The 26,270-nt window shown below is 42.6% G+C and overlaps 1 protein-coding gene and 1 long non-coding RNA gene across 5 annotated transcripts in view; both read right to left on the bottom strand.

The window, feature by feature from the left end:
• The window catches only part of LOC122174578 (uncharacterized), a 38,485-nt gene extending 34,649 nt beyond the window's left edge, over positions 1 to 3,836 (bottom strand). For 3 of the 4 annotated variants that reach the window (XR_006176617.2, XR_010595473.1, XR_010595466.1), the window contains exon 1: positions 3,698 to 3,827. This is a non-coding gene — a long non-coding RNA (uncharacterized LOC122174578). Of the gene's footprint in view, positions 1 to 3,697 lie in introns of all 4 variants that reach the window. The other variant, XR_010595465.1, reaches the window with a different exon arrangement.
• A 17,949-nt stretch (positions 3,837 to 21,785) lies between these two features.
• LOC101949220 (cytochrome b-245 heavy chain) overlaps positions 21,786 to 26,270 on the bottom strand; it is a 38,322-nt gene continuing 33,837 nt past the window's right edge. Inside the window, exons 12-13 of the mRNA XM_005294658.5 lie at positions 25,817 to 25,941; positions 21,786 to 25,038 (exon numbers count right to left, since the gene is read on the bottom strand). Coding sequence (XP_005294715.2) covers positions 24,912 to 25,038; positions 25,817 to 25,941 — 252 coding nt within the window. The 3' untranslated portion in view covers positions 21,786 to 24,911. The remainder of the gene's footprint in view (positions 25,039 to 25,816; positions 25,942 to 26,270) is intronic.

The raw sequence follows: 26,270 nt of genomic DNA on the forward strand, positions 1-26,270 counted from the left end.
CATTACATTCATCCTTACTGCCTTCCGTACTATTTTACAAGATAACTTTTATTGGATCAACAAATTACCTTCATTACAGAAACTTCAGGACCAGAGCACTTTATTCTACATTGTTTAACTGTCTTCTAATGGGTCAACAATCTACTTTGTACTTATTTTTCTTCTCAGTGACGGCTTTAGCTACAAACATTTATTAACGTTATAATTTATTCTAAAATACATGACTGCATTTCTTCAATATATAGGTATTTTTAAATGGTAAATTCTGATTTTTTTTTAAATACCCTTTAAATACACTTCAGAAAACTTATCAGACATGCAGTCTTATTAATGGGATGAAGATGAGTTTGCAGTGGGACCTATTATAAATCCCTAAAAAAATATTGTTTTAGAACCTAAGTAGTAACAAACTTAGCATGGTCAAAGATGGATAAGAAACTTACAGATCCAGATGGAAAAAATATCAAAAGCAGTTGGGGGGGTGGAGCGGGGGAGTAAGGGGCAAAATTCATTTTCTGTTACTTTTCTTCTACTAACCCTGCAGATTCCCTTCCAAGGGGTTGAACTGTACCATTTGGCCATTGCAACCTGCTTTCCCCTTTTCATACTATGGAAACACCTGAGTTAGGATTCTCTGGCAGCTGAAATCATGTAGGAGCAAAGGTGTTAACTGTAGAGAATCAGGGTCTTTGCATAGATAGCCCTTGCCTTCACAGGTCACATTAGACTCATCCCCTCCTTTTTCAGGAAGCAAACCGAATTCCCAAATCCTGATAGAGTTAATGGGAAACTGAGTAGAATCTTACAGAATTTCCAGTCTCCATGTGTGGGAGCAACCCCTATAGATGACAGTAAGGCCCAAAATTAGTCTTATGATTTCATACCACCACCAATTTCTGCAAACAGAATTTTGTCTTTCCAAAATAAAACCTTAAAAGTGGTTCTCTTATTATGCTTCTGTGATCAGAACAGGTGCAAAGCATGATACAATAGCCATCTCATGTTTGTATCGGCATCTTTCAGCAGAAGATCCTAAAGCACTTCACAAAATCAATGAAGCCTCATTTTTGTGTTAGTCTGTATAAGTGCTAGGTATAATGGCACTGCAGTTTTAAAAATTAAAAATTATTATATTATTACTCTGTGAAAATTTATGTTAAGAAACTAGAAACTGCCATCTAGAATAAAGAGACACGGTCAAATATTTCCTCACCCACTTTGTCCCTCTAATATCCTGGGACCAACATGGCTTGAACAAAACTACAAACATACAGAATAAAAGCAGTACATCTCTCAAATCCAGTTTTTTCACAGTGGTCAATATCAGACTCTTCTGAGCAAGGTGCAAAAAATCCTGTGATAGAAAATTCTGAAATAACCTGCCCACAGCAAGTTTTTATTACTCTTGATCAGCTAGGACTTGTCTGCACAGTGGAATAATGCAAATTACAAGGGTGTGATTTGTAAAACACACTGATGTATTGCACATTAGTTGGTCCATTTAGACCCTGCTCGTGCACGTTAAAGGTTCCCTAGTGCTCTTTACCGTAGTACTGTTTGAAATCATACTATATAAACTACACTAGAGAATCTTTAGCGTGCACCAGCAGGGTCTACAACAACCAATTAATGTGCATCATATTAATGCACTTTAGAAATCACTCGCCTATAGTCTCCATTACAGTTCTGTGTAGACAAGCCCTTAGCTTTATGCCCTGAAGCACAAAGGTTTATATACACTGTAAAAAAAAATCTTAAAGTAATTGGGTCATAATCATGTCTTGTCCTTTTTGGAATCCTACATGACTCTTAACCTTTATCTTATCTTACCTTAACCTATCTGTAGGTTTATACATAGTGTAAAAGGGCAACAAAACAGGGCTAAATGGACATTTAAAAAACAAGTCCCTATGTCTCCTGTCCCAAAGAGTTTATGTGAGCTAACTATAAAAAAGTAATGTTAAAGTGGGGAGGAGGGAGAAGTAATAGGCTTAAACAGTTGCTGTGCTTAGTAATACACACACAGTTTTAATGTTTATCTCCTTATAATTACATTGAATGCCTCCTCTTGCGTTATAACTAGGAGGAGGCATTACTAACCACAACCACCATATAAGCCTGTTACTGTAACCAGTTTCCCCCTATCCTGCCCACTCCCCTCTATATCATTCCTGGCTTATATGCAGATCACATTAGTTCTGTGGGGCAGGGTCCAAGATTTCTGGTTTATTTTTAACTGCCAGAGAGGCGTAACCCAAACTGAAAGTTTAGACCAGGAGTGGCCAACCTGAGCCTGAGGAGGAGCCAGAATTTACCAATGTGCATTGCCAAAGACCCACAATAATACGTCAGGACCCCCCCGTCAGCTCCCCACCCACCAGCAGCACCACCGATCAGCACCTAACCCTCCATCCCTGCACCTCCTGCCCGCTATGATCAGCTCTTCTGTGGTGTGCAGGAGGCTTGGGGGGGGTGGGGGGAAGGAGGGAAAGAGGAGGAGTAAGGGCGTGGCAGACTCAGGAGAAGGTGCGGTGGCCTTGGGGGAAGGAGTGGAGTGGGGCCGGGACCTGCGGCAGAGGCAGGGGTTGAGCACTGAGCACCCTGTAGCACATTGGAAAGTTGGCGCCTGTAGCTCCAGCCCGAGTCGGCACCTATGTAAGGAGCCGCATATTAACCCCTGAAGAGCAGCATGTGACTCCAGAGCCACAGGTTGGCCACCCCTGGTTTAAGCAAAAAAACAAAAAACTTTAGCCATTTATTTACAGCTAGCATTTGACATTGCTTTGTGTAGTGAGTTTCACTTCCTACCATCACACACTGTCACAGTGAGCTCACACTCATGTTATATTCTGGGAGCAGAAGACACTTCCATCAATTCAGTGAGCATGTAGTACCTCAACCTTCCTATCACCACTGGATCCCTCCATCTAGCCAGGAGAAGAAGTGGCCCGGCAAAACAGACCACTTACCCTTGGGCCCTTGCTTGGTGAATATCTACCCCCAAATCCCCTGTACAGAGACAAAGAGCTATAGGGTGCAGCAGGGACAATCAGGAACAGCATGAGGGTCACCCCAGACCTGTAAAGATGGTTCTGGTGGAGCAGGCTGGGGGACTAGGCTTGTGGGTCATCATTCCCCAGACTTCTAAGGGGCAAGGTGCACTGGAGGCTGGTGGGGGGCTCATCTTGGTTCCATACACCCTCTTAGTGGAGTGGGGAGAGCACCCCTCTGGATTCTGGTCATCACTTCCTAGGACCGTCCACAAGCCCAAAAGCCTGGTAACAAGTCTCCCAGACTTGTCCATGACAGCTACTTTTGAATCTGCTTGAAAGCTGCATTTCAGTTTCCAATTCCTTTTGAACTTGTATTTAGGAAGTTTCATGGCTACTTCAGTGTGGCAAAAAATAGTTTAAATATTTACAATGAACCCTGAAAGCTAACTGATTAACAGGCAGGGTATTAGCATAAGCTATAAAACAAGCCTCAAACCTGGTGCTCTTGGCAAAGGGCCATTAAGATGCATGCACCTGTGAGGAGGCAGGAATAATAATAAAAGTTAAGACAGGATAGTCAATTTGAGCTGATCTTCTAACCATTGAACATTAGGGTAGCTTAGAATCCATAGCTAAGCGACTTCTTGGTGCAGCATCTTATCCCCCAGACAAACAAATGAATCAAAACAATAAAAAACTCTAACCTTAGTGGAAGCTGGTGAAACAGATCAACTGATTCAATGACAGGGAACTCAGTCTTCCAATCAGCAAATTTTCCTCCTCAGGGTTTTACCCTGAGTACAGTAAGAATGATTTCTAAATCACTTTACATAATTAAAAAAGAAAAAGGAACAAAAAACACCCCATTAAAAATACCTATACTATAAGCCAGCCCCTAGAATAACTTCATGTGAAATGCACCCTTCCTAAGGATTTAGGACCACCCAAGTAGCTGTTCTTATAGAGTTTGCTGAATTCCCCCAGCAGCCTGATTGGAGTTTGAATCTCCAGCCCTGCTTCCTTACTTGTCCATGACTACCTGTGTGAGGGGGAGGCAGGAGTTAACTCTTTGTTTGCTGAAAATCAGGGAGGCTCTGTGCACCCTGTCACACACAAAAGATTTTAAATGAATGGTATAGGAATCAGACATGTTTCATTCACTCTTTATATTCCCTAGCCGATGCTATAGTTTTAAGTCAGACATAAATAATATGTTTTCACTTACTATTTCTCAAATAATTATTAATATATATTTCTATTGTAGTGGTGTCTAGAGACTCCAAACAGGTCCCCAGGAGCCCCATTTACAAGGTGTTCTGCAAACAAATGCCCTGTCCCAGGGGTCTTTAAATGTAAGATATAGATTCACTATACAACAGAGGGGTGAAAGGACAAGGTAACATCACAGATAGGTGTGATTACCTTTGCCAACAGTCACGATGGTCTCAATAGTCCCTAGTCTAACCAATGCCAGACAGTAAATTTGTGGGCTTGTTTAATGTATTTTTTTATTATTTTTTTTTCTTTGTTGTTCCTTGACTTTAAAAAATAGACTGGACAAAACACAGGAATCCACCCTAGAGTTTTTAGTGATTTCATTTGTTAGTTTGCATTTGATGTCCATATTGATCCTGCATTTGTATAGGGTATGTGTTTGAACAATATTCTTTAAAAGGTGTGGATCTAAGGCAACATGCTTGCATTTTATTTATATGATAACTGTTGTCTCTAGAATGGTCTGTTAATGCTATGAACAAAAATAGAGTTGAATATTCGATGAATATCCATGATGGTTAATTTGAACTATAGTTTACATGATTACTTATAATAAACTGTGATTTAGAAACATCAATACAACATTAAGAACAGTCTTGGAGTAGATAGAAAGGGAGGAAGACAATGTGGATAGTTTTAATTTAGAGATAAGTCATATGTTCTGATCTAGGCCAGTTAGGGTTGGGTGTGGGAGATTTCAGCACCACTGAATCTGAACTAAGACCATCTTTTCACACAATAGTTATGCCATCTTGGGCAAACTCTTATGAATTTGCCTTGTTTGTGTAGTATTTTGGGTTCATCTGAATTGGAACTGGAAAATACAAACTTTCCTGTTTTGGCTTCATCCTGGAATTTCTGGATTATCCAACAGGGCCAGATTTGGATCCCCTGAGTTGAATCCAAACCCCTCAGAAGTTTGGTTTTGAGATTCTGGGTTTGGGCCATCTCTCATTAATCACCTGATAGGTCTTTTCAATCTCTAATGTCTGTGGTTTTGCAAAGTACTTTGGTGTGTGACTACTGTAATATGAACAACTGCATATTTTGGTGGGCATACTGCAATATTTTCACTCGGACTATTTTATTTTTTGGGATACGGCTGTTAAAGATGTCACTTAATACTTAGCCCACTAGTGTGCTGAATACAGACCCTTTCTAAAGAGGAATATTCTGACTTCGTTTTTAGATGTTTTTTGAATTTGACAATGAAGTGAACGTATTTATGGATGTTTTCGTTTAGCGGTCTCTGACAAATCTTCATAATTGTATTCTGCCTTATTATGTGATAATATTATGTCATTTTCCTGTTCTCATCTCAGCAGCATGCAACTAAAGATACTTAAAATAATATAAAAATGATCATTTAAAAAGTTTAGCTCATATAATTTTGTGTAAATGCTCAACTTCAATTAATGCAATGCAAATAAAACACATATAGGATTAGTCACTATAGAGTTATATTACTACCTACATTCTCTGAGTTTTCTTTAGGTAATTTGTTATGAAAGACATTATTTGAAATTAGGTGTAAAAGTCTCTTGTCTGATTTCCAGACAACCACACTGTGGGTTGCACAGGGAAAATTTTGTCCTCGTATTCTAGAAAGCTTCCTGGGATATTTCTTTTCTCAACCAGCAGATGGAGTCACATCTTTGTCTAATAGAAATGATGTTACCTAATCCCTAGAATATTTTAGCTAGTATTCGTATCTAGATTAATGTTCACGTGAAGCTTAATGAGAAATTCAAGGTTGAAATCATATTTATGTTTCTCTTCTGGTAAGAGAATGCATGGTGCCCCTACATGAAAAAAAAATCTCTGTCTAAACATTTCCCTAGTTTGCTTCAATTGTACTGTTCTGTTTGATCACTTCTGTTAGGACCCAATGGATGTTCAGTCCACCAAATTCACTTTGCACTGTTTCCTATGACACTACATGTCAACTGTGGTGTAAGGGAGAGGAGTGGACATGTCAGGGGAGGACTGGGAGCTTGATGGGGCAGAGTGTGTGGAGCAGAGCTCTACTACACCTGATCCTCACTGGTCAGAGCACCCCCATCTGCTCTAATTTTCACCAGCGCCAACTGACCCAGGATCCAAGGAGCTGCAAGTGGCTCCCTGCAGCCTCCATTCTCCCCTCAGCCAAGTGCATCTCATGCATAGTGGAAACATGGGGCATAAAATCACACTGTAAACCAGGAGATACAGTCAGACTCGTCTGGATTATGTATGAAGAGCATATTGTTGTCACAGGAAAACATTGATCCAGCATACAAATATTATCCCAGAGTTTATGCTCATTGTACAGTCTTTCCCTTTAAGAGAGCCCCAGGTTTTTCTTTATTTCTGCAGTGTCACTCTTCCTGCATTTGAGCACTGCTGGACTTTAATGAGCAGCAGAAAGAAGGGGACCATTCTTCCAGCTAGTCAAAGTGACTTTCCTGAGAATGCAGTTTAACTCTTGAGTGCTGCTTTACAATTCTTCATATGATTTGTACTGTGCCTACTAACCACTTGATATAACCCATAAGATACTTCATTGAACTCTGGAGTCTTTTTTAGAGTCCTGGTAATTGCTGGAAGGGAATTAAACGCAGCCCATGTTCAGTCACTAATTGGTTTCCTAATTGTCCTGCCTATGCCCACTTGTGGAGGACGGCCAAACTGGGTGTGTCTAGAACATAGTTAAGAAAAACACATCGGGTTTTAGCCACAAAGGGGACTTAGGCTCAGCATTGCAATGCCTAACTTTAGGTAGCCTGCTGCCTAGTGGCATCCACAGCCCTGTTTCGTGCCCAGGCTCCCTACACAATGCAGCGGAGAATTAGGTGTCTATAGGAATGAGATCCACAAAAGCCAGCAAGCTGAGTGGGGAGCCACTGAGGCTAGCCAATCGGGGAGATGATTTAAAGGAGAAGCAAATTCTACAATGTTGGCTCCACTACCAAAAACCACAAAGCCAGTCACTCTGGAAGCCCGTCTCGAGCACTGCACCAACTGCGGCAGCTGGAAAGCACTGGTCCAGCTCTCCACTGCTTTGCACCCTGTGCGGTCACTTAAACCTGTGCAAAGAGAGTGTAAAAGGCTACCCCTCGGCACAGTAGCCTTTGACGCCCACCTTGCATGGGAGTAAATGCTCACCCAGGTTGTAAGGCAGTTGGCAGTCAGGCCTGAAAGTTCAAACCAACTGTGCTTTCTCTGCAGCCAGGATCCTTATGTAGCTTTCCTGTTGGGTTGCAGAACACACAGCCCATTTTCCATTGACTGACAATGAGCAATTTATCATTGGCAGTGGGAGAAATGAAAGCCCAGTCTGATGGATTGTATCTTGAAACTAATGAAATAACTGTGGATTTAGTCTGAGCAGCTAAGCAAGGAAACATCTGTTACTTCTGAAAGGGAAGCGGTTATCTCATTGGATTACATTTTACTCTTTCCATATGCTGATAAAATCAGGACCACTTTCATCATTTTCTTGGTTTCGGCATTAGTTTCTGCTCTTTAGATGATCAGCAATTATAAATGGTCCCCTTCTTTTTTCTCTCTTGCTTTAGCCTAAGACATTACCCAGGGAAAGGGTTAAAGCATACAGGATGAAATTCATTCTTGTGTAGAGGGTCAGCATGCAGAAGGCTTATGTGGGACTGTCACCGGCCCCTGGTGTGGTCTTTTGAGGGGTCTCTGCTACCCCTGACTGGCCCTTCTTTGTTAGTCACTGGTCAGGCAGATCTTGAAACTTCACCTCTAAGTCTAGAAGCATGCTTCAGTCTCTAGGCTATGTTCAGGGAGGCTGGTGCAGGGGTGTTGCCCCTTTGCTATCACAGACCTTTCTGACTTCCTTTCTTTCTGTGTACTCTCCCCTTTATAGCAGGCCTTGTTTTTTCTATTGGATGCAGTTGTGGGTGCCTACCTCCATGACTGACAGCTCTGGCAGCTGTGTGCTAGTGTGGTCAAGCTGCTTGCCTCCAAACAAGAGAGGCTCTCCTGTCTCCTCCCCCTCTATCTACTCTCAGTATTTGGTTTGTAGACACCATTACATATCCTCCCACACAAGACTGAGGCCTAGCCCAGCGTAGGCTGCATCCCTGGACAGAAAACTGGTATTACAATGCAAACTTCCTGCTCGGTGTTGTATCCAAAAGGTGTATGGTTGTAATGACAGGTACCATCTCATGATCCTGGGATTTGTCTCTTTCATCACATTTAGCCAGCGCAGGGGCACGTGATCAGGGAGTACTGCAGGTTCTTTATTGCCCATTTGGCAGCTAAACTCTTTTTTCAAGATGGGAGCCCCAATCCTTACTACAGATAACTACGTCATCCAAGCATGCTGCCACATATTGACTGTGCTATTGGAGTAATCAGTCCATCAAACGTTGAAAAGTGGCCGCTGCTGTGTGTAACCCAAAGGGCATGGTCTTAAAATGAAACAGGCTGAGCAGCAGAGAAAGAGTTGTCTTCTCCTTGAGGGTCCCTCAGCTATTGGCACAGGCCCCTGCATCTCTTGGTCTAGCACTGGAAGGTCCAGGGTACCAGAGACACCTTCCAACTGTATGTCCCCCCTGTCCAACAACCTAGTGGGTCATCACAGGCCTGTTTTTCTTCAAGGAGGTCTGGAAATTCTGGTGGGGCAGACTCGTCATCTGAGGCTGGTCTTATGGGTGTCCTGGGTGTGCCAGCAATGGGCCTAAATCAGGGGTAGGCAACCTATGGCACGTGTGCCGAAGGTGGCATGCAAGCTGATTTTCAGTGGCACTCACACTGCCTGGGTCCTGGCCACCGGTCCAGGGGCTCTGCATTTTAATTTAATTTTAAATGAAGCTTCTTAAACATTTTAAAAATGATATTTACTTTACATACAACAATAATTTAGTTATATATTATAGACTTATAGAAAGAGACTTTCTAAAAACATTAAAATGTATGAGTGGCACACGAAACCTTAAATTAGAGTGAATAAATGAAGACTCGGCACACCACTGCTGAAAGGTTGCCGACCCCTGACCTAAATGCTTCTGTCATGAGGTTTAGGGCCAAAGAAGTGGAGCTCTCACTGGGGTCAGCCAATCAAGGCCAGAATCTGGTCTCCATTCTAGGATATACCATGGTAGTGTCCTTGTCTTCAGACTCACTTTCAGATGTGCTGAGTAGGCAGGGCTGGATTACCCAATAGGCAGACTAAGCACATGCTTAGGGCACCAGCAAAGCAGGGGGCACCAAAAAAAATCTCTTTTTTGGGGGGGAAAAATTTGATATTGGATATTTCAAAAAAAGCATCGAAGTAGTCATCATGGGAAAAATCAGAACTTTGTTAGACTTCCTTACACTCCACTACACACTCTTCCCCCATTTTTCTGTTCTCTTTTTATTACTTATCCCCACCTAAACCAGGGGGGCATCCTACTAATGTAGATCGAAATAATGCAAGGAAATCAGATCCTGTCATGTACTGCAATAAATTTATGTTTTATTATTGATATATTCTTCTGAGTTATACATACTTGATTCGTTTTTTTTCCTTTCTTCTATATATAATAAATATACATAAAAATAATGTACCTTGTGTAATTTGTTTTTTTTTAAGTTCAGATAACTGAGATAAGGGGCAGGATGAAACATTCCTCAATTTGAAAAGCCACACTGGTGAAGAAATGGCAAATCAAGTACTGCATTATCTGTGCCAAGTTTGCAAAATAGATTTCTCAAAGTGCAGAGGTCAATCTTATGACAATCCTGCCAACATGTCAGGGTGTTATGAAGGAATGCAGAAGCAGCTTTTAGAACAGAACAAATATGCCATATTCATACCATGTGCTGCACACTCTCTCAATCTTGTTGGCCGCAGTGCTGTTGATTGTTGTCCAGTGGCAGTAAGGTTTTTCTCAACAGTCCAGTTACTTTATACATTTTTCTCTGCCTCAACACACCGATGGGCAGTTCTTAAAACATATTTGGGCAATGATTGTGTGTTGAAATCTCTTTCTAATACTTGCTGGGAGGCACATGCAGTGGTAACAAGTGCAATTCTGGAGTCCTACTCAAAGATTGTGGATGCATTAGAAGGTATAGCTGAAGACCAATCACAAAAGGGAGAAACTATACAAGAGGCAGAAAACATTGCAAACAAGATGCAAGAACTAGAGTTTGTATTCATGTTGACCATGTGGGATGAAATTTTACAACAATTTTACCACACAAGTCAAGCTCTCCAAGAAAAAGAATTGGATTTGAAAACATGTGCAGACCTCTGTCAATCATTAGTAGACCACTTACACACTTTGAGGAATGATTTCAAAAGATTTGAAGACATATCAAAAGATATCTTGCCTGATACTAACTACAAAGAAGACCAGTCCTGCAAGCGAATCAGGAAAAAACAAGCAAATGATAGCAGTGCAACAGAAACAGCATTGAATCCTAGAGACAAATTTCGCGTATCTATTTACTACGCTATAATTGATACACTTGAAGCTCATATGAAGAGGAGAGGTGAATGTACAAAGAAGTATCAAGTAGATTTTCTTTTCTAAACGATATGGACTTATCTGACAAACAATATTCACAAGGTTCCCAAAAGCTAGTTGACTCATACCCTGTTGACTTGAACATGAATCTCTGTGGAGAAGTACGGCAGTTCCACTGTTATATGCGTGCAAAGCTTAAGGAAACAGGAAAAATGAAATTCAGTCACATTGATCTTCATGACACAATATTGAAAGACGGAATACAATGTGTATTTCCAAATGTAGAGATCGCACTACGTATTTTTCTAACATTGATGATTGCTAACTGCTCCGCAGAACGCTCTTTTCTCAGCTGAAAAGAATAAAAAACCCTCAGAGAACAACAATGTGTCAGGACAGACTTGATTCACTTTCCCTATTGTGTATGGAAGCGGACATGCTTTGTTGAGTCAGCTTCAATGAACTTATCCAGAATTTTGCAATCAGAAAATCTAGAAAGAAGCTATTTTAAATTCATCATACATGTAAGTTTTGTGTCATTTCAAAAAATAAAATTTTATTTTACAGTATAGTATTTTTATTTTGAATTACATATGGGGGGGCACCATAATCTTTTGAATGCTTAGGGCTTCTAAAGGTCTTAATCCAGCCCTGTGAGTAGGGGTGGGTTAGCCCTAGGGAGCCAACTGCATGTATTGGGCAGTGGGTTTGGTCCAGCACACTTTTGCCACCCAGGTCCCATGTCATGGTCCATTTCATACCAGTCACCTACCAATTCTCCCACAAGTAGTAAGAAGTTTCTATGTACTGTCTTTATTTGCCTTGGCCCCATTTCAAGTTTAATCTTGTAAACCAGCAGATCTTCTCCCAATTTTTCCACCACCAGGTAAGGTATTGCCTTCCATCTGTTGGCTATCCTGTGTTTGCCATCAACAGCCAAATTTCACAACAGAACTCTGTTCCCTTGCTGGAGCTCTTGCAAACACACCCTAACATCATACCCAGTGCTTGTTACTGTCAGTTCTTGCGGGTTGGAGCTGTAGCTATGCGATAAGCATCCCGCAACTTTTCTCTTAATTGGGAGACATACTGCTGGTGTGTCTCATAGTTATCCCCATCCTCTGGTATGCCTAAGCACAAGTCTATGGGTAATGCTGGTTCTTGCCCAAACCTCAAGAGATATGGGGTGATTCCTGTAGCATCATTCTTTGTGGCATTGTAGGCATGCACCAAAAACACAACATGCTGTCTTCAGGTTGCCTTCTGCTCTAGACATAAAGTCCCCAGTATATTCAACAGATTTTGATTAAGCTGATCTGGCTGTGGGTCACCTTGTGGGTGATAAGGTGTTGTCCGGGACTTCTTAATTCCTGCCATCCTCACCACCTCCCTCAGAAGGTGACTTCCTGATTGGTCTGTATCTATGCTGGGAATCCATACACTGAAACATATTTCTTCTACAACAGTTAAGCGATGGTGGTGGCCTTCTGGTCATATGTGGGGTATGCCTGCATATACCATGTAAAATGGCCAGACACTACTAAGATGTTCCCAACAGTCTAAAGACAAGAAGTCAATGCATACCAGCCCCAAGGGTTTGCTGCTGGTGATATTCTTCAGATATGCCATTCTAGTGGGCAGTTTTCCTTTGAACACACTGAGCACACGTATCACATTTTCTGTGAATGTCCTCAGACATCCGGGGCCAATAGAACCTATTACAAATAAGTTCGAGGGTTCTCTCCATTCCCAAATGTCCGAAGTCATCATGCAGGATCCTCATGGCCAGGACTCTGTACTTTTTTGGTAGCACTAGTTATGTTCGTTGATTTTATAAAGGATCTGCGATGATTTGGTGCAGCACTCCTGTATCTATTTTATCCAGATAAGTACTCACGCCCTCTTGAGACATAATGTGACCCTTGTACTTCATCAATGTTCAGTAGAGCTGGCATTTATCAGTTGAAAGATTAAGTCCATAGGCTTCCAACTGGTCTAGAACTTTAGGAAGTCTTTCTTCATGTTCTTCCAAGGTTCTTCCAAACACAGTCAGGTCATCCAAATAAACTAAGACTTGCAGTAAATTCATGTCTCCGACAACTGTTTCCATAAGACATTGAAACATGTCAGGTGCTCCAAAAATTCCTTGGGGCGTGTGTTCAAACTGATGAAAGCCTAACAGACAGATGAAGGCCATCTTCTCCTTATCTTCTGCTCCCAGAAGGATCTGATAGTATTCTCTTCAAAGATCCAATGCTGAGAACAGCAAACTGTTCAAGGCATCTTGTATTCGAGACATGGGGTGCTGATCAACTACAGTGCACCTATATAGGGTGTAGTAGTTGTTACAGATCCAGATTTTCCCATTCTTCTTATGGGCCATCACAATGGGGCAGGTGCACAGGCAGTGGGATACTGTAATGATGCCATTTGCAATCAGCTCCTGGAGATGATGCTACCCGTCTTCCATCTCTGAGAGAACAATCTTCCCAGATAGCTCCCTGAAGGATTGTGAGTCTTGTAGTCTGATGTTGTGTTCCACTCCTTTTACTCATCCCACTCTTGCAGTGAGAATACCTTGGATCTTCCACAAAGTGTCTTCCTCAGACAATCCTTTCACTCCTCAGACAATGGTGAATCTCCAAAGTCAACAACTTCACACTGGGGGTCTCACAATGGTTTTGGGCTCAAAGCAGTCTGCTATCTTCTGCCCATGTTTCACCACAACATCACGACTTGTTTCATTAGCAATCAATATAATCATCTTTTCCTGGGCTTAGGCAGGTAAAGTTATCACTCTACTGGAGACCAGCACTCAGGGAGCTCTCCTTCAGCCAGCTGCTCTGCCATTGCTAATGCTCCTTTACTGCATTTAGGCAGGTACTTATGACAAGTACGTCTCTCTCAGTCATTGCAGGCACTACTAAGGGGGTCGTACCTGCATACCTCAATGCTCCCATTGGTATCTCAGACATCTTCTTTTTAGTGTTCTCATTTTTTCCATAGGCTTCAGCACAAAGCATATGGATCATCAGGGTGTTTAAGTATTGCTTCCCTGCTCACTATCAGCAGTAATCAGCAAGTACTGTGATAATATGTAGCACGCACATATCCATAGTCCTTATTGAAAGACCTCACTAACTGGTTAAGATCACTCTCATTCCCTACCCACCTGTTGGTAGACACAACAATGGTCACACTTTCAGATAATTAAAATCACCACAGCAGTGGCTTTATTGTTCTTTTTGCGGATACAGACTAACACGGCTGCTACTCTGAAACCTTTATTTTCCTAAGTGATCATTACACTTGCACATTCAATTCAAATTTTGCTGTATGCCTCAAAGAGTATGAAATTGGAAATTGACAGTATGGGAGAACCCATAGATTAAGAATGGTGTCAGAAATTATATGTTTAATGGGTTTCTAGGTTTGGCAAAGAAAATATGGGTCAACTGGTACTCCTGTGAATATTGGTCCGAAAACAAAAAGACTCCACATTGTTGTAATTTATAGATTAGCTCTATCAATATGTTTGCCTTGTGGTTCAGTTCTTTACTGATGGAGGAATTCAGCTTCCCAGACCTAACACAGAGAACAACTGTGGAAAATTATCTACATATTTACTTAATCACTTGCAGTACAAGTACTGTGCAATCTGGATAGTATCTTATTTATTATTAATACATAATGGTAATAATCATCATCTTGGGACACAAAGACAGCCAACAAAAGCCTAATGAGAGCTACTTGTGGACCAAAGGGGTCTTGTTCTCTTTGAGAGATTGCCTATAGAAATTCTATTTCTCAAGGCTGGCTTGGACTAGGCATCTTCATTATTTCCTTGCCGCTAGCTAGGCAGGATTCAGATCTTAGAAGGCTCATTTGGACTAATCAAGTGAAGACAGATTGGTCTTTTCAGGTCTGGACTATCATTGGTTACCAGGAGTGGAAGGGGGATAAATAAGTAGAAGGATTAGGGTGACAGCAGGGGGACAACAGTAACAATTGTCATTATCTGCCCATTAAAACTTCCACACCTTCTGGCAAGGGCCTCTGGCTCACTCCACGGAGTTGTGGGCACAGGGAGCTCACGCTTTCTCCCCACACACCAATGGCGAGTCTCAGCATCATCCACTCCACTAGGCACTCCAAAGGGGGCATGGTAGTGGTCCCGCCCCACTTCTGTACCTAAGAATTTTCAGAAGACTAGCAGTGATGGAGGAGCAGGGAAGGAGTGGGTGAGAAAAGGGCGGTCACTGGAGGAAGATGCATGGGGCTGACAAGGAGATATGGGCAACAGCCAGGTGGGCAGAGATCAGAGCTTGAGAGGGAGAGACAGAAGAATACAAGCAGGAGCCACAGTGAAGTGGGAGTTGGGGTGAAGGGAACAGGGCCTTGCTAAAGAAAGATGCAGTCCAATTTGCACTAGAACTGAGCCAGAGCACCTTCACCCCTGTTCTGTACAACCCCTGCTAGTCCAGGCCTGGACTATTTGTGACAAATCTCATGGTAGTTTTGTCATGTGGATATTAATCAAATATCTAAGCACCTACTTCCCTCAATGCCAGGAATTATTTATGCTTTGAGGGAGAGAGGGGAATCACAAAGGGGAATTTTTAACTTCTCTTTCTTGTACTCAGACTTGCTGACAGCAATTCCGTCCCCCAGAGCAGAACAGTCAATGGGCTCTTCTGGCACGGCCAGGGCTTCCACATGCCTGCTCGGCTGCCTTCGCTGCTGGTGGTATCGCCCCACGCACGCCTAGGAGCCCTGCGGCCCACCTAGGCAATTTAAGAGTCCAGGGAAAAGGTTGAAAGAAAAAGAAATGGTATTTTCTAGAAATGAAAGTGAGTTGTTCCTTTAAATGTTATTCCTTTTATGGGTCCTATAGCAATAAAATAGAACAAACAATAGTCTTGCTGCATTAGGTTCACACCTACTTTCTATCTGATTGCTGTGAATAATTCCCCTGTTATAAAATAAGAATAGAGATTGCCGCCATTGCATAACAACCAATGGAAAGCAAAACAAAGTTTCTATTTATACAGACAACTGCCTCTTGAATGTTAGCAAACCACACTCCACCCTAGCAACTAGTAGAAATTTGAATATTCATAATATCCGGTTATGCATTTCAGTGGGATTATCCACATGCTTACGTGTTTTGTTGACTAGACGTTGGATTGTTAGAATTCTTAAATCTAAGTGTGTGCATAAGTGAATCAGGGCCTTAGCTATGTGAATGTAAATATTTCACACAAGACTGAAGAGCTATGCAGCCTTAACGATACCCCTGTAGATGGCCTATCTTCTGCCTTTCCCTATCCAAGCTCGTTTAAATCAATGGGTTTGTACAAAGTGTAAATAAGCACAGCACTTGTTTTATAGCACAGCAAGAGCTAAGACAACTGAATATTTTACCCAGATAAATTTCCTGGAGTTGATCAAATTTGTTTTTCATGAAAATTAACTCAGTGATCACTAGATTCTTTTTAGGGCATCAACAGCCTAAATTAGCCATAATGAAACCTCTTGCTTCTTACCTACAGGAGTGGGATTATCACACCACCAGTCTTTCAACACTGTGGACCAGACTATGACCCTGATCATTCACCACTGCATTGTAACAGGTTTAGACTGATGTAATTCCACTGAATTCCGTGGTGTGACATCAACCTACATCTGGAGAAACACAGTGGTCAGTCAGGCCCTACAGACTAAGTAACACTAGTGTAAAGCTGGAGTAACTCTGTCACTATCAATGGAGTTAGTCCAAATTTACACTTACTATAATTTAGGGCCATATTTATTCCCGTTATTGCACCAGCAGACTTAGGCTATGTCTAAAAGGCTACGGCTGCAGAGCGGCAGCGGCGCGGCTGTAGCACGTCAGTGCAGACTCTTGCTACAGTGATGGGAGGGATCTCCTGTCTCTGTAATAAATCCACCTTCCCAAGAGGCAGTAGCTAGGTTGACGGACGAATTCTTCCATCAACCTAGCACTGTTTATATGGGGATTTAGGTTGGCTTAACTACATCGCTCAGGGGTGTAGATTTTTTCACACTCCTGAGTGATGCAGATGGGTTGATGTAATTTTCTAGTGTAGACCAGCCCTTAGATGTATGGTACATTATGCAAATTTCAACAAATACAAACTAGGCCAATTGGGTAGCCATTGTGACGGGATTTTATGAAACAAAAGGCAAAAATAACTGAATGTATGGCATTTCAAAGCCAAACAATACTCCTCATACTCTACTGTATTTCCTAAGGGAGCTGAAAGCTATTAAAATCATCAGCCATTCCAGGCTGGTGTCACTTTTGGGATAATCCCTAATGCTACTTTTTATGACATTCTGAATGTCAGAGAATAGACCAAAAAAGGAAATAATACTTCGGAGAGCACACCATAAAATCTTTGCAAGCTTTAGAGCAATTTCTGCTCTCAGACACGTAGCTAACCACTTCTTCTAATATGGCATTGGATTAACTCTTTTCGTAAAGACTAAATACACAAGCAGCCCAGTAGTTCTCAAATTCATTGCACTGCAATCCCCCTTCTGACAACAAAAATTATTACACGACCCCAGGAGGGGGGACCGAGGCCTGAACCTGCCTGAGCTGTACTGCCCTTGGTGGGGGGAAAGGGGGAGGAAGCCAAAGCCCAAACTCCTCCGCCCCAGGTGGCGGGGGGAGGGGCATTGACTTCAGTCCCGGAAAATGGGGCTCGAGCATTGGGTTCAGCCCCTGGCCCCAGCAAGTCTAACGCCAGCCCTGGCAACCCCATTAAAACGAGGTCAGGACCCACTTTGAGGTTCTGACCCACAGTTTGAGAACCACTGCGAGCTTTTACCAGTGGCATTGAGTCCATTATGAACAATCCGACATATCTCATAAAGGCCTAGTGCTGCAAACACTTAGGACCATGAGCAACTCTATGCACATGAGTAATCCCTTTGAACATACGCGTGTAAGTGTTTGAGGGATCAGGGCGTACATTTGTCACTAAGCCTTACAAGGAAATAACAGTTGAAACCGATTTTTAAAAAAATCAAATCTGAAAATACTGGGAATTAATATTTAAGAATACTCATTACAGAAGAAGAATCCTCTGGGACAGTGTCAAGATGAAGCCATGACACTATTTATTATGTGATCAAAAAGACTCTCTGAGGTATAGAAGAGAAGCTTTGTGCTCTTAGTAAAGTAATTTAATTTAACCATGTGGCAGTGGGCGGTCACATGCAGTAAGTCCCTGCCCTGTTGGGAAAGAATAACATGACTGAAAAGAGGAACAGATATTCTGCATCAAGTGTGGTTTCCTCTGTGATGTGCAATGGCAAACATTGCATGGCTAAGCCTGTTTCAGAGTTTATAAAAACCTTGCTGGCTCTTTGGTCTTGTATGATAATATAGGTACGTAGTCTTTTAGGTGGTCTTTAGGTCCTCTTTCGGTGCATGTGTGTATGCAAAAATGCTACCATTATTTGGAACTATTAAGCTAGTCACTAAAATAGCAGAAGTTTCTGGAGTTGTGTGGGACGATTCCAAATCTAGGCCCTTGCTTTTATTAGCACTAAAATATACCAGCAAATGTAAAAACCTGCTTCAAAGGTTAACACCATAATCTCTCACTTTGCCTTACATGCTGATCTTGTAAATATTTGACAGCTGCATGAATTACAGAAGCAGTACAAGGATTTCTAAAAACAAGCTCTCCAGGCCATAAAGGATCCCAGAAACTAAAGGGATGTGCTTTCCTCTGAGATGTGCTGAATGCCCTTAACTCCCATTGAAGTCAATGATGAGTTGTAATTGCACAGTACATCTCACGCTCATGCTCTCCAACGGCAAGACTAACTATAATTATATGGGTTGAATTTGCACCAACTGGTTCAGAGTCATTAAACCATTGTCACGAGGTCCTGCCCCTGTTGTGTCATCTGGGGCTTTCACTGCAATCTGGGCCATGAAAATGAAACATCAGAGTTGGATTTCTTTTGGCAGCTGTCCAGCTGCTGAGCCTACCCTTCCATGCCCTGGCTGCCTAGAAGAGTGACTGCAGCCCAGGGACTGCTCCACAGCCTCATGCCATCGCACTCAGAAGTACTGCAGGGTGGGAAGTGAGGAGCTCACTGGCTTCCGGGCAGTCCAGTAACTCTCACCCGAAGAGCCAGCTTGCGTTGTTTGGGGTTCCAGGAAAGGCTTACTCTTCCTCCAGCTGCAGAGCCAGTTCTGTACCTTCTACGGTGATTATGACTAAGAAAGTTGTGGCTATTTTCGTCTTACACTTCTTAAATTAATGAGAACCATGAACATCAATGGTTAAAAATAGGCTGGCAGCTGCTCAGCCCAGTCTTACTAGATGCATGCCCAGATGTGCACAGAAAGCGGGGATCTTACATCAGAGGGGAAGGAAGTTGAGTTCAGTAGCAACATTCAGATTGAGCTCCTGGCAGGATAAAGAAGTCTTAAAAATAGTGGGACAATGCTCCTATTAATTAAAGTGTTTATCTTGTTAACGTAGTATTAATTGGTTTGATTCCCTGTAATCTTTTGCAAAGGATTTTCAAGTGAATTGTTTAGCCCTTGTGGAACATATACGAGTAACACCTTTGGCATCTGAAGCCATCTTCTATAGCCTCCAAACAGGGACAGCACAGGTTTGATTTTAACATTGCATGTCACAAAACATCCCCTATTTCTATTGACATTATTAAAGGTACTGAAAGCATTACTTTCAGCTATCTCCACCATAAGGATGAGACCTAGAACCAGTACTGTATGTTATTGTAAAAGGCTTTCTTTACTGGGGTCGTGAAAGCCTAAACATCAACTTGCTTAAGGGTAAGACCCTGCCAGATGCTGCGCACCATAAAGCATTGAGGGCATTCAGCAGTCAGTAGGATCAGGCTGAAGTGTGGGAACCCTGCATTACTATCCATTTAGCACACAGCAAGTTTATGATGCTTAACAGTAGCCCGCAAAGCATTGCACTGTGCGTATCTACTGAATGCCATTTATGACTTTTCTTAAAGAAGGGATGTTTGTAACCCTGGCAGGATGCTGCAGATTTTTGGAATCAGCAATTTGCAAGTGAAAGGTTCTTTTTTTATCATGAAAGTTTAAAAAACATTTAGGGGTAAATTCTCCCTGGTAGGCACAGGGGTGGAGTAGGTGGGGGTGCAGGGTCACACCACCATTGGGGGCACATCAAGTGGCAGTCTGCCTCAGAGAGGCACAATGCTGCCCAGATTTCCCAGGGTGTAGGACACAATTTGTGACACCCCTTTAAAGGGTTCAGGATATCCCTGCTGCATGGCCTATCTGCTCTGCTATCCAGCTTGTGTGTGGAGAACGTGGAGCCATGGCTTCGCCTATTTCCATCACTGCTGGTGAGATAGTCTTGTGAGGCGCACCTTAGGACTAGCCAGAGTGCAGAGGCTGTGATTAGGATCCCTTACATGGGCCAGGCAAGTGAAAAGAGGGTGCCTTGCTTCTTCCTTGTCCCATAAGATAGGACAACTCACTCTAAACAGTACATCAGGCTTCCCTGCTCTGAGCTTCACTGGTGGATGGGAGGAGAAGAGTGGGTTTGTTTCTTCTGGCTGTGTTTCAAGGTTGCCCATTTAAGTATCCCATACATAAATCTTTATACTCAGACCATGATTGATAAATTATGTCTTGTTATTTTATCCATGTTTGATGCATCAAACCTTTGAAAGAAACTGAAGGAATCATATCATTGCATGGACTATAAGCCCCCCACCCTCCTTTGGTTAAGATTTGCTAATTCTTGTATATGATTTTGGAAAGTGAGGTTTAGCAAGAAGTTTGGGAGGTTTTATTCTTAATTAAAGATGACAAAGAACTCATGCTACAGGTATAAAATAGAACAACAGGGAACCTTACTAAAACAGGAGGAAGCAGAAAAGATCATTAGAGCCTTGAAAAAGAACAAATATAATGGCAATCTCTAGAAAACTAACAGATGAAATCAAAACTACTGAATAAAAAAATCATGAAAGGCAAGATTCTTAACATACTAAAACTACCTGCATTCAGTCATTGTCTTTCCTTTTGCTACTCTTCTCATACACTTAGTCTGATCCTGTTCCCACTAAAATCAAAGACAAAACTCCACCTGACCTCAATGGTGTGGGATCTCACCCTGACACTGTTTCAGAAAAAGATATTTACATTCCATTAAAAGAAAACACTTCTTTCATTCTAGCTAAACTTTATTCTGACCTCCAATCAGAACTGTGCAGACTTAAAATTTGTTCTTTGAAGTGTTGTTGTAGCTGTATTGGTTCCAGGATATTGGAGAGACAAGGTGGGAGAGGTAATCTCTCTTTTTGGACCAACTTCTGTTGGTAAAAGAGACAAGCTTTCAGGCTACACAGAGACCTGAAGAAGAGCTATCTGTAGCTTGAAAGCTTGTCTCTCTCACCATCAGAAGTTTGTCCAGTAAAAGATATTATCTCACCCCCTTGACTCTCAGACTTAAAAATGTCCTTGCAGAGAAGGAGCTTGAAAAATTTCCCACACAAGCTGGGATTTACAAGCTCCATGCAAAATGGGATCTCCCCCCGCCAACATTGATAAAATTGAAAATGACATTAAACAGCTCTGGAGAGCTGACATTAATAAATAAAAAATGGGAAGCTGTGTTTCTGAAGTACTTAAATATAGGTTGCCTGCATAAAATAAAGATGTGCGATGGGGAGATGGATACCACCACGCATGTCAAGGTTCCTTCCCCACTCTGAACTCTAGGGTACAGATGTGGGGGACCTGCATGAGAACCTCTAAACTGAATTACCAGCTTAGATTTGCTTTTGCTGCCACCACTCCCAAGTGCTAACTCCCTTCCCTGGGTAGCCTTGAGAGACTTCTTCACCAATTGCCTGGTGAACACCGATCCAAACCCTTGGATCTTAAAACAAGCAGAAAATAACCATTCCCCCTCCTTTCCCCCCACCAATTCCTGGTGAGTCCAGATCCAACCCCCTTGGATCTTAAAACAAGGAAAAATCAATCAGATTCTTAAAAAGAAGGCTTTTAATTAAAGAAAGAAAGGTAAAAATCATCTCTGTAAAATCAGGATGGAAAATAACTTTACAGGGTAATTAGATTCAAAGAGCCCAGAGGATCCCCTTCTAGCCTTAAGTTCAAAGCTACAGCAAACAGAGATAAACACTCTATCAAAAGGAACATTTACAAGTTGAGAAAACAAAGATAAACCTAACACGCCTTGCCTGGCTGTTACTTACAAGTTTGAAATATGAGAGACTTGTTCAGAAGATTTGGAGAGCCTGGATTGATGTCTGGTCCCTCTTAGTCCCAAGCACGAACAACCCCAAAACAAAGATCACAAACAAAAACCTTCCCCCCACCAAGATTTGAAAGTATCTTGTCCCCTTATTGGTCCTTTGGGTCAGGTGTCAGCCAGGTTATCTGAGCTTCTTAACCCTTTACAGGTAAAAGGATTTTGGAGTCTCTGGCCAGGAGGGATTATAGTATTGTACACAGAAGGGCTGTTACCCTTTCCTTGATAGTTATGACAATGCATCTGGCAAGTAGGGGGTTAAAAAACACATTTTGTACAATCAAATGCCTCCGCAAACGTGGCTGGAATTGAAGAAGCAGGTGGTCCCTTGATAACATCGTTACAAGAATCTGGCAGCAAGGTCTAATTAGTGTGCCGGAGCTCCAGATGACTGCTATGAGGTGAAAAGGCAGCAAGCAGGCAGTGCACTGGGGGAGTATAAACAAGAGCCAGGAAGGCACTGAGGGAATCCATAGCACATTACATTTGGCTGCTGGAAGCCTTTTTCCTTGTGCGGTTGCTTAGTGAATGTGTGTGTCTCTCTACCATGCCTGCACTGAAAATCCATTTGTGTAGGTTCCTTTTTCTTGTTTTTGCCTCTCCAGGCGGCCCGTAACAGTTACTTTAAACTACTGTACCGTGTGTAGGTGTATATAGAGAGCTTTATGCATACAAATCACAAACCCAGCCCCCAGGAACGTCTCTTTCCAATACCTGTCTCTCAGTTGTCAAAGAGAAATACCTCAGCAGCAGGATCAAAAAGCATTATATGTATTTAAAAATTCCTAAGAATGGACCCATTGAATCATTTGGTGAGCACTTTCACCACTTCAGAGCTATCCTTGAAAGCAGAGCTGGAGGAGACTCTGAAAACATGAACCCTATTTTTGTTTATATTTCTGTGCCATGAATATAAAAGCATCAAGCTGTCAAAGCCTGTGAGTTGGGGAGGGGTGTTTTGTCAGAAGTTTGAAAGCTATTAGCTTCAGGCAAATTGTAACTTGATCACAGCGACCTGAGTTGAAATATACCAGAGAAACACCTAGAAAAATGTAGCTCTTTACCAAGGAATCCCTTGGAACAAACTGGATATTAACAAAGCTAAGGAATGAAGGGAGCAGACTAACCCACCTCATTTCTGCCCTGGATGTGTTTTATTCCTACTTGTATTACAGTAGCGCTGATAGAACCTATTAAAAATAAGGATCCCATTATGCTGGGAGCTGTATGAACAAACAGGTAGACAAGGTCTCTGCTTCAAAGAGCTTACAATCTAATTCAGTGCCTTTAAAACATTAAAAATATGTAGCTACAGCATAATCATCTGTACATTCCTTTTGCCTACTTGAGCAACAGAGAGTTGTTTTTCAGAGAATCTCACTTTTGGGTAAGGCTATGTCTACACTTCAGCACTGATGCAGCTATGCCGCTGTAGTGCTTCTGGTGAAGATGCTCTAAGCTGATGGGAGAGAGCTCTCCCGTTGGCTTAATGAATCCTACCTCTGCGAGAGGCGGTAGCTTTGTCGGCAGGAGGGAGAAGCTCTCCCACCGACAAAGCGCCGTCCACACCTGCACTTAGGTCAGTGTTTTTCAAACCGTGGGTCGCGACCCATTACTGGGTCGTGGCATGTAAGGTGCTGGGTCGCCTGGCTCTGGTCAGCAGTGCCGACCGGGATGTTAAAAGTCGCATTGGCGGTGCTGCCCAGCTAAGGCAGGCTAGTGCCTACCTTTTCCGACCTCGCGCTGAGCCCCAGAAGTGGCCAGCAGCGGGTCCGGCTTCTAGGCAGGGGGGCCACAGGGTTCTGCATGTTGCCCCCACCCTGAGCACCAGCTCCTTACTCGCACTGGCCGGAAACTGGCCAATGGGCACTGGGGGGGGGGGGAGTGCCTGCGGGCGAGAGTTGCGCAAAGCCGCTTGTGCACTTCTGCCTAGGAGCCGGACATGCTGCTGGCCGCTTCTGGGGCACAGCACGGTTCGCGGTGCCAGGACAGGCGGGAAGCCTGTCTCTACACCCCGGCTGTGCCGCTGATCGGGAGCTGTTGGAGGTAAGTTCACACCCCAACCCTGCCCCCCAATTCCCTGCCCCAGCCTTGAGCCCCCCCTCAAACCTTCCTGCACCCCAAACCCCTCATCCCTGGCCCCATCCCAGAACCTGCACCCCCAGCCCAGAGCTCCCTCCCACACCCTGAACCCCTCATTCCCAGCCCCACCCCACAGCCCTCACCCCTGTACCCCAACCCTCTGCCCCAGCCCTGAGCCCCTCCCACACCCTGGGTGCCCAGAAAAAAGTTTGAAAACCACTGGCTTAGGGATGTGGATTATTCACACCCCTGAGCCATGTAAATTGAACCAAAGTAATTTGTAGTGCAGACATAGCCTAAGTCCCATTCATCCTTCCCCAAATTCCGCTTTCTTCCCGAAAATCCCTGCAGCCAAAATAAACTGCATGTTAAATAGCAAGCATTATGCTAACACGCTTTTTTGTTTCATAGGATTAAGCTATTATCAGTGTAAACTGGCTCCCCACGATGCAACCTCTATCGATACCCTGAGGAAATCACTACAAATGACAGGAAGCTAAAGTTAGTTAGTTGAGACAAACCCCATAAAGAATAAATTTCTGCTAAATTGCTCAGAATGTGGAGGCCCATGCAAATAGACCCAAGGTCAAAGTTACACCAGTGTAAATCCAGAGCAATTCCATTGAAGCAAATGGTTTAACATTAGTGTAACTGAGATCAGAATCCGGTCCATAATCTCCAAACTCCAACAGAAAAAAACAACCAAGCTCTTTAGCTTTTGGATTTAGCTATTCCAGTATCCTGTCGGGGCCAGTGAGTTAAAAATTTTCCTTGTTAAAAATGAAGTGAACTCCTCGTGGATCAGCAGCCGAGTTGTTGATACACTGCTTATTGAGTGTTTCAGCCAGGGCTTCCGGTCCACAGAGGAAAACGCCTACTCTGGAGCTGTTAAGAAAGAACATCAAAGTGTGGTAAGTAATCAAGCAGGTATTCAATCCACAGCATGAGTAGGGTGGGTGAGCAAATGGATCATTTGATCTGCAGCTGACAGACATAAAAGGCACTAAAATAGAACCTTGTATTACAATATCAGCTACTTAACATTAATACATTTAACATCTCTTTAAATCTTCACAGTGCTCTAGAAACAGGAACTAATTTATCCTCCTAAAACCCGTGAGATAGACAGGCAAGATTTATAACTGCTTTTAAAACAAATGGCAGGCTAAATCCTGGTCCTCCAGAAGTCAATGCCAACATTTCCATTGATTTCAATGGAGTCAGAATTTGGTCCAGTGAAATTGAGACAGAGAGGTTAAGGCCCAGATTCTCATAAGCAGCCTCTAATTTTGCTGCTTCCAATTTTGGGTTCCCATATGCAGCCCATCCATCTTAAGGCCTGGTTTTCAACAGTATTAATCATTGACTTCAATTGGAGTTACAGATTTTTCTAAAACGAGGCCTTCCGTGCATGAAGTTTAGCACCCAAAATTAGTGGACATTTTTGAAAATGTAGGTCTAAAGTGGTTTGGCGAAGGCCATCCAACATTTCAGAGGCAGAGCCGAGATTAGAATTTGGGAGTTCCTGGCTCTGAAGTTCACATTCAGTCTGTTGGATCACTTTGCCTTTCAAATATTACCAACATAAGGAGTAAGATAATTTTTTTATGGCAGATAGTTTGAGGGAGTCCACAGAAACTATAGATCCTGAAATCTGATTTACCTTGGGTGCTGACTTGCAATGGTTTTGAACTCATTTTCCCAGTTGGGTCTGCCATACAAGGTTTTCTGTTTCAGACCCGTAATCACATCTTTCTCTTCATCATGGTGTACTGTAAAATGAGTGGCCTATGGAAAAGGAGACAGACTTTAGGGAACAGTGTAAAGAGAAATTTAGAGATGGTTGCTTTAGCACTAGTTTAGAAAGTTAACCCTATTAGCATGCAGTGGAATTATCTGCAGGCCAGAAGAGTTCCTTTGGGATGTGGAATTTATGTTTGATCTCAGGGATTGAAAATATTAATCCTTCAAGCTAGTAATTAGCTTTCTGTTGTAGTGAACAGCCTGATTCAGGTTCTCTGATGATACTGTAATGACAAGATTCTCCCCTCAGTTATACTGGTGTGGTCCCATTGAGGTTGCACTGGTATGTCTGAGGGGAATGTGTGTCCCTGTGA

The sequence above is a fragment of the Chrysemys picta genome, chromosome 1, assembly GCF_011386835.1.
Source record: "Chrysemys picta bellii isolate R12L10 chromosome 1, ASM1138683v2, whole genome shotgun sequence".
NCBI classification, from domain to species: Eukaryota; Metazoa; Chordata; order Testudines; family Emydidae; genus Chrysemys; species Chrysemys picta.